Source organism: Musa acuminata, chromosome BXJ2-9 (genome assembly GCF_036884655.1).
Source record: "Musa acuminata AAA Group cultivar baxijiao chromosome BXJ2-9, Cavendish_Baxijiao_AAA, whole genome shotgun sequence".
Lineage (NCBI taxonomy): Eukaryota > Viridiplantae > Streptophyta > Magnoliopsida > Zingiberales > Musaceae > Musa > Musa acuminata.
Window position 1 is genome coordinate 36,629,140 of NC_088346.1, and position 9,324 is coordinate 36,638,463.

Genomic DNA, 9,324 nt, shown 5'->3' on the forward strand with positions numbered 1-9,324 from the left:
CTTGTGATATTCTCTTAAGTTAAAAGAAGTTCAAATAAGAAATCAAAATATTCCTCCTAGTTTATATATAAATATATATATACATATATTCATTTATATCTTCTAGCAGAGTCTTAGTACATCTCTCTATCTCTCATTATACCATTATTATTAGTCATCTTTTCTTAAGTATAACGTCTACAAGTCATTTATGACATGTTTGATGTACCATTTATTATCTCTTATTTTATTTTGAAGTTATACGTAATCATTCATAAATATAATTTTTATTAATCTTGCCTAATAACTTCATATGTTCAATAATATAAATTTTTTTAGATATACTGCCCAATGATGAGATCCATAAGATATTGTTGGAGTGACAATTATCTTATATTTGTTTATTCTTAATCTAAAAGATGCATGAAAATAAATCACACAGAATATTTTAAAAGAAATCCAAAAACTTAAAAATGCTAAAGTTGAAGACTAACACCAAAATATATGGTCCCACCCTTATGGAATTGGCTGATCGATTTTTTGTTTTCTCATTCTGCCTGTGTTTGGAGGAAAGGTTGGCGATGAGGGACTTTTGGAGTTGGGCCGGATGATACCATGTTTGTTGGGCTCCTCTATGCTACATTTATAATCTGTGAAAACATTGCAATTTATTGGATGAATCTTTCGGCCGATCCGATTATGACGGAGTGGTTCAAGAAAGGTACTACTAGAATAAAATTAAAATCAAGCCGGCATGAATTCATGATAAATAATCAAGATGTATTTACTAACAATGATCTGTGACATGTATTTCCTTGAGAAGCACAACTCATTAAAGGTTTTGGAGATAATGTGACTCTAACATCATAGATGTGCGTATTGTAAGTGTGTTTACAAATATTGTCGACATCTGGGTAAGTTAAGAAGAAGGTGGGTTTTGATCCTAAGATATTATAATGATTTGTTGAAATTTTTACCCGTTGTCTTTGTGATCTCATTTGAGCCTGTCGAAATCCTGATATCACAACATGACTTTGTTCCGAAAGAGTCTTATAAAACTACATTCATAACCTACCTAACAAATAATGTAATTTTAGTTTCTAAAAATTGAAAAACAGAATCGAACCACATTGGGCGGTTCGGGTTCTTTCGAATGGCTAGTTTTTTTTATTAAAATAATATAAAATATGAAAAAAAATCATAATTTTATTTATAAGTTTTGAAAAATAGATGTATATGGCTCATATATTAAATAAGTATTTATTTCCACTTATACACCTTTATTTAATCGCCAATGCATATTTGAACATATTTCATTCACTTTGCATCCCCTGATATTGAAAGTTTATTTCGCAACTATTGTTAATATTGGAGATGTTAATATTCATCTAGTATCGATCACCGAATTCAAAAGAAATGACGGAGTTTAAGCCTAACAATCTCTACAATTTTTTTAGTCTTTGTAATAATTATTTTTCTCCCTTATTATTCTATTACTCTCGCTAATTTAATTCGAGAGGTTTGGGAGAGAGTTTCTTATACACGTTAAGTTTATTTCTCTATTTCTTTCACCAATATCAACATCTAATCACTTAAGCCATATATTCTAATACAAGGATAAAAAACAAAAGCAACAAGATAAGTTGATAGAAGATTAAGAAAATAATTTATCAATTTATTTTTTTACCATGATGGTTATACTGAAAAATCTTGGGGGCGAGATTACATGCGTAACGGAAGAACAAAAAATAAAATCCTCAATTCCTAAAGATATGTTCGTCGTTGTGTGAAGATTGATGTGTAAAAATTCACGAAATAGAAAACCACGTGTGAGATATATTATATTACATAGGGAGATCATATATCCCTAAATCCCTATAGATCTCTAGGAGAGGATGAAGGAGGTCAAGCGTCATCCTCTCTAGCCCTCTCTAGCAGTGATCCACACAACAGAGCTATGATGACGCTTCTTAAAACTTCATGCTTACTCTAAGATGGAGAAGGGGAAGAGAATGAGAAAATGCAACCAAAATTGCTCTAGCTTATAAACCACTAGTCTTATCTTATTTATAGAGGTCCCATGTCAACTTAATCCTAATGGATACTACCATATTAGGTATTGGATCTCTATCCAACTACCCAAGTCTTTTAGATTTGTGGATCTCTATCCAATAATTTATCATAGGCTCTTATTTGATCTCATTCATAGGATCCAATAATTCAGGGGTTTATTAGATATCCAAGAAGATAGGGGCTCTAGTGGATATCTCATATCCGAACCTCTACTCATCGCAATACCTACCATATGTGTGTAACCCTATAGGTCCAATATCGAGCTGGTCGTGAGTCATACCTATCAGAACTCCTTCTAGTTCAGTGAATTATTATCTCTATAATAATTCACTTGACTACGGACATACTAGGTCATTATGTCGTAGTCCCTAAACCGTCACGAACGGTCACCATGCACTTACAACAACTTCGTTCAACAAACTGTTCGTCATTTTTGTATGCTTGTACCAATACATGGCAGCACGTTTTGCTTTAGTTTTGTTTGTTTTTACTTGTAAAAATACATGTTCGAACAGGTTGCAGTGCTGTAGAGCGACTGCTCACTGCGTCGAGTCGAACTACCCAAAACAACTCCATTTTCGCATGCCACAGCTTATTTTCTATAAGCCATAACTGCGCGTGAAACGTTTGGTATCAAATAGTGGAGCGCTCATACAAGACATCCTTGGTGTCTTAAGTCTAAAGACCAAATACACCACTAGGACTATAGAATCGCTGTCTGACAATAAGGCATCATCAACCATTCAGCATTCCGTAAGCGGATCAATCAATGAACTCATTCCTCAATAAGCAACAATATTGTATCCCTAGTGTTCTCAGACGAGCAGCTATGAGACTAGCTACATCCATGATATGAATGGGTATACAACACACTAGTATATCTGGTTATCTCATTATCCCTCTCGAGTAACCTACAACCAAGATTATTTAGGATCCGTGTTTAAAGACGAATCGATCTTAGTATCATGATCTCATCACGATTATATATATATATATATATATATATATATATATATATATATGAAACAAGTAATAGAAAGTGCTAAATACCAAAATATAATAAGCAAAAAGATTACGTTTCAAGTCATACATGTTATCACTCACGTGATTGGCTTGCAGGACACATATGACTAGCAGGTCATGTTTAAATATTGATCATGTTCATATTATTCTAAAGCTCCAATAGCATATAATTAAAAATATATGAACAATAGGATAATAAATACTAACTAACATATGAGTATCATTAAACACTTTTAAAATTTTTAAATTTTTTTCACAAGCATTCCAATATTATGCATATAAATTTCCTTGTTTAACTTTATTTATAATAAAAGTACTTAATAATTATTTATATTTAAAATTTTTATTAAACAATTCATAAGTTGAATTCCATCCGGAACGACCCTATAAAATCTTGTGTCATTTATCATTTGATTTGTAAAATGATAAAATAGTATGCTTTGTGGATGACCCCATAAGAATGAAATAGTATGCTTAATAGGAGACTGAAAAGTTTTAAGATATCTAAGACCTTCATATACATATAAATTCAAAACATGACAAAAATCCCTAATATAAAAAAAATACTATTGAAAGTCAATTGACACACTTTTTGTAATTCAGGAATATAAGTATTATTTATACATGCATTATCAAAACTAATTAAATTTTTTTTAAAAACCATATTATACTCTTCCAAAATAGTTTTTATTATTCTATAAATATTATCGGTTCATCAAAAACTCTAAAGGCAATAACTCATTTTTGAATACTCCAATCACCATCAATCCAATGACATGTGATACCTAAGTGGGAGTATATTTTCCAATAATCACTTAAAATATCATAGCAAATAAAAACACATCTATCAAAAGATCAGAATAAATTTTATAAATATATTTTTTTATAAAAATTATGCATGACATGGGTACGAGTAGAACAAGGAACATATCTGTCATAAAATATTCATGGTTGAGGAGAGATTAAAAAGTCACACGCGAATAGGGGAAAAATGTTAGAAAATATTCATATGCATAGAGAAATTTAATAGAAGACTAAAAGAATAATATCATATTAGTAAATATTGAGAGAGTTGGGTAACATATATTTGAGTCTATTCTATTCTAACCACTTAAGTCTTCGAGTTGAATTGATATCTAACTGTGTAAACTCTAACTATCATAGCCAAGTTTATAAACAAGAAGAGTAATATGATAAAAGAAACTTGAGGATGATTGGAAAAAAAAAAAAAAAGTGAATTGTAACTAGAGCTATTTCCCTCATCAATTGGGTTATGATTGCAAACAAAGATGGTCACTTCATCTATCCTTATAAATAAGAGAAAAACGATGAAGCCATATACGAATAGGGTATATTAAAAATATTTATATATGAGGAGAGATTAAAAAGCCACATATAAATAGGAAGAGAGGAAGAGAATGTAAGAAAATATTCATATATGAAGGGAGATTAAAAAGATAACTAAAAGAATAATCATAAATATCAAGAGAGTTAGATTTGAGTTTAATTTATAATCTAATAACTTAATTTTTTGAATTGAATTAGTATTTGTCTCAAGATATTTGTGAAAAGTTTCATATCTATCTCCTTTAAATTTAAAAAATTGAGAACATAGTTGCAAATCACTTAGAACGAGCCATTGATATTTCTAACCTTGTTAAAACGAAGCTTAAAAATATTCAATTGCTTTTGCCACTGTATCAAATTCCTCTGACTTAAGGGTGACGTGTTGGCTTTCTTAGGTTGGTATAGTTGAGCTTTATTAAACCAAGACATGAATCTCTCGATGAAGAGCATATGAGAGAGAGAGAGAGAGAGAGAGAGAGAGAGAGATCAGAGAGCGTCATAGAGCATAAGAGAGCTTTAAGGGCATTTAAGAGAGTATAAGAAATGCTTAATCAAATATGTGAGGAAGAAGGAAGGGTTTTAGAATATTTATAGGAATTTTGAGAGATTTTTTTTCCTAAAATTAGTCGTTATTTAACTATTAAAAGGGACAAATTTATCTATCTTTCTTATTTTTTTAATTTTAAAATGATCAAAATACCTTCGTATTTATTTATATGCCCCTTCATCGCTCAAACGATCGATCGCTGGACCATTAGTGCTCAAATAGTTGTCCTAATGTTTGATCGAACTCGTTTGACTAATTATTTATTTTTTTAAAATTTGAAATTATCGATGCTAGTTCAAAAATAATTAATTCTAATTTCTAAAACCAAATATTATATCGGATCGGATCGTCTAAAGCTGATTTCAGTTCAATTTAAAACTAGAAAATCACTATCCAATTTGATTATGATTCTAGTTCAATTCAAATCAAACTATGGTGATAGCTATAACAAAGTCCCCTTAAATACTTAAGTTATGAACAAGAACATAATATATTCTTACTTGGGTAAAGTAGCGTACCTGAGATAAGAATGCCTCTGTAAACGTTAGGATTAACAAAAGTGTTAATAAAAGCATATGTAACATCTCATTAGTCCCACATCGGAAGTGGGGAATATGTATGATTAGCTTATAAGGACCTGATGAGTATACTACGTTAACCTCCCGTCAAAATGGAGTTATTGGTCAGTTCTCTGATGAATCACTCGAATCACCGAAATAGTATAGTTAATGCTGTCTATTCACCACCGTACAACGTTGCTCGGTTGGTTGATGTGTTTGTTAGACTTGACAAGATTGTTCGAAAATTCAACAAAAAGGAGGTGGGCACAAAAAAACATCTTCTATTTATAAAATTTTAATTGATCCCATAAAATTTTAAAATTTTATTAAAATTTTATTAAAATTTTAATTGATCCCATAAAGTGTTAATAGAAGACTTGCATTGTATTAGTCTTCTATTTATAAAATTTTAATTTTAACTAAAATAAAAAACTCTTATCTTGATTAAGATTCTTAAATCAAAATTTTAATTGATCCCATAATTTAAGTTAATATTTCAACATCTTCCCTTAAATTATTGTTATTTTTTTTAAAAATATTATCAAAAGTCTTTAAATTTTGAATCATGCAATCCAAAATAATCACTCATGTTCTCTATCTATCTATCTATCTGTTTTGTATTGATTAATCATAAAATACTGATTTATCTCAAACTAATTCTATTACATTTCTTGAACTGATCTCCTAATAAGAAAGAAACCAATCTTATCAACATACATACTCATCTATCTACAAATCTAACTTTTTTTTATTGTAGAAAATTTATGGGGTCTTATAACTTTTAAACCTTGAATAGCGATTATCTTTACATTATTAGCATCATCGTTTTACTTATTTATTTTTCTGAATTTTAACATTATATTTTCCAAGTTAAATCCTTAAGATAGTGGTCACACCTTCTCGCGTAATGGCTACCGGTGACGCCGTTGCACTCGTCGGTGCATGAAATAAAAAGCTAGCTTCTTGTTTATTTGTTATGTTTGTCAGCTTTGGCTAATCATCATGCATGGTTGATATGATAATCTTGAAGTTACATGGCAAACAAACATGCTGATCGGTATTGGTTTTGGCTTAATATTCGAAACTTGTTCGCTTCTTAATCTCCACGCCTTACCTTCCAAGTCAACGAGATAGATAAACCATGGTCAATCCGAGAAGAAGAACAAGACAAAAGCAGTCAACATTTAGAGTGCCATTAATAGCCAACGTAGAAATTCAATCTGAAGCAAATATAGCAATTACAGACCAAAGAAATTTAATTATTTTAGAAAAGGAGATAAATATCTTTTTTTTATTTTTAATAAATGAGACAATATAAAATCCAAAACTTTCTCTTCTATGAGAACCATGGAATTACATAGATCGTTAAAACTCTCTCTCCTGAGCCTCCGGAAATGACTCATGGTGGGTCGAATGGTATTATTGACTGATCCATCGTATTGACAAAGTCTAATTATCAAAGACTAATATAATTGGTCGAATTACCAACTAAGATAGCTGGCATTCTTATCTTTAATAACATAAATTAACTCATAATCATTTTTTTTTATTATCATCATCACACACGTATCCCCACAGGTGGTGGCACTGTGCTTCGAGTCTTCGATCGAGATGACACAATAAAGCACCTGCGCTTGCGGAAACTAAACGTCGTTCGGTGCTCTTCTTCTTGGTTGCGGACGCCTGTGATTTAGAGAACCCAAGGAAGGTGTGGGAGCTACCCGCTAGGATCCATATAGTTCATAGTTCAAATCCGCCTCAGCTATCACCACCGATCCTTCACTTCTTCTGCGACTCTCGGCCAACATGGGATCCATCAAGAACGTGCTGCAGCTGACTCCCGAGGAGGACGAGGAGGCGTTCCTGTACGCGCTAAATCTGGCGGGCGGCAGCGTCCTCCCCATGACCCTCATGGTGGCCGTCGAGCTCAAGCTTCTCGAGGCCATCGTCAGCGCCGGTCCCGGAGCCGTGCTGAGCGCCGCCGAAATCGCCGTCCAGCTGCCCACCGAGAACCCGCAGACGGCCGCCATGGTGGACCGCATCCTCCGCCTGCTCGCCGCCTTCCGTGTGGTCAGCTGTACCGTCGAGGCCGGCGACGGTGGCCGATCCTTGCGAAAGTACGGCGCCGCGCCTGTCTGCAAGTACTTGACCAAGAACGAGGACGGCGTGTCCATCACCCCTCTGGGCTTGATGGTCCAGGACAAGGTCTTCATGGATTGCTGGTAATATGTAGAGAACTTGTATCAGTGAAACCGCACATCGATTGGTATTACCTCAAAGAAATGATGGCAGGTGCTACATGAAGGACGCGGTGTTGGACGGTGTTATTCCCTTCAACAAGGCCTACGGGATGACGGCGTTCGAGTACATGGGCACTGACGCTCGGTTCAACAGGGTGTTCAACGAGGCCATGAGGAGCCACTCCACCATCCTCGTCAGGAAGCTGCTCCAAATCTACCGCGGCTTCAACGACGTCAAGGTGCTCGTCGACGTCGGCGGCGGCACCGGTGGCACCCTCGGATTGATCATCTCCGAGTACCCTCACATCAAGGGCGTCAACTTCGACCTGCCTCATGTCATTTCCGACGCACGACCCTGCCCAGGTCCACCATTTAGTACTGGACATGGAAATAGAAGCAGCAGCAGCAGCTCATCGCGATTGATTGACTTACATTTTCTTAAGATGTATTGACTCGTTGCAGGCATAGAGAATGTCAGCGGGAACATGTTCGAGAGCGTACCAACCGGGGACGCCATTTTTATCAAGGTCTTCTCTTCTTGTGCTCATAAATGACTCTTTGCTTATTGTTCCGAAGATTTCTTGGTGCATAAAAGGTATTGGTTAATATATCGGTTAAATTGAGACATCCTGATTGATTAATCGATGTTTTGTTTTTGTTACACAAGTGATAGATCTTAGATTATAAAGATCTAATTTGATGTAATAAATTTTTTTAGAAAAAAATATATTCGTTAAATTTAAAGAAAAAAATTTAATCACTTATTTTGAAGGAATATAAATGCATGCATAATTTTACCTAAAATAAATAATACTAAAACTATTCAATATATATATATATATATATATATATATATATATATATATATTGATTCGACTCGAGTAGATCTATTAGAGCGCTCAGAATTCTCAGCACCAAACATCAAATTTATAATTTACTTTTAGAACTTTTCGTTTCCTTTCTCCGTTGGGAGTTTCTTATCATACATTAGAAGGTACCTGATTCTGACATCCGTTAATATATTGTAGTGGATTCTTCATGATTGGACTGACGAGCACTGCTTAAAGATACTGAAGAACTGCTGGGAAGCTTTGCCGCAGAATGGAAAAGTGATTGTGGTGGAAAGTATTGTGCCAGTATTGCCAAAGCCGACGCCGGAAGCCCAAAATGTCTGTCTTGTAGATATTGTGATGTTGACTGCCAATCCTGGAGGCCGAGAGAGGACCGAAGAGGAGTTCCAAGAGTTGGCGAGGGAGGCTGGCTTCTCAAGATTCAATTTCACATATGTGTTTGCTGGTTCTTGGATCATAGAATTCACCAAGTAGGTTATATAGATCTAATTAACTTTCGGTTGATCCATTTCTACTTGTACGTAGTATTATCTTGAGTTCCTTGATGACAGACAGCTACATCAATTGTCTCCAAAATAAATTTTCACAAGAGCTGGATGGTTCCTACCCATTGGCAGGATGACAATCCAAAAGCTTGTGTTTGTGTCATTGCTAGACTCTTTTTAGAATGTAATATTAGGCCTAGTGCCCAATTAATCAGAGCA

General features: G+C 34.1%; 1 protein-coding gene across 1 annotated transcript; it reads left to right on the top strand.

Moving 5' to 3' along the window:
* Positions 1-7,176: 7,176 nt before the first annotated feature.
* LOC103973830 (flavone O-methyltransferase 1-like) lies at positions 7,177-9,324 on the top strand. The gene is made up of 4 exons (XM_065123836.1): positions 7,177-7,751; positions 7,822-8,132; positions 8,232-8,296; positions 8,798-9,324. The coding sequence occupies exons 1-4, from the start codon at positions 7,336-7,338 to the stop codon at positions 9,092-9,094; spliced, it is 1,089 nt and encodes a 362-aa protein (XP_064979908.1). The 5' UTR covers positions 7,177-7,335; the 3' UTR covers positions 9,095-9,324.

What these genes read in the sequence shown, in the direction of transcription:
- LOC103973830 (XM_065123836.1), top strand. Translation starts at nt 7,336, where the DNA reads ATGGGATCCATCAAGAACGTGCTGCAGCTGACTCCCGAGGAGGACGAG. An exon ending in CGACGCACGACCCTGCCCAG is followed by an intron (nt 8,133 to 8,231) that starts GTCCACCATTTA and finishes GACTCGTTGCAG; the next exon opens with GCATAGAGAATGTCAGCGGG. An exon ending in GGGACGCCATTTTTATCAAG is followed by an intron (nt 8,297 to 8,797) that starts GTCTTCTCTTCT and finishes AATATATTGTAG; the next exon opens with TGGATTCTTCATGATTGGAC.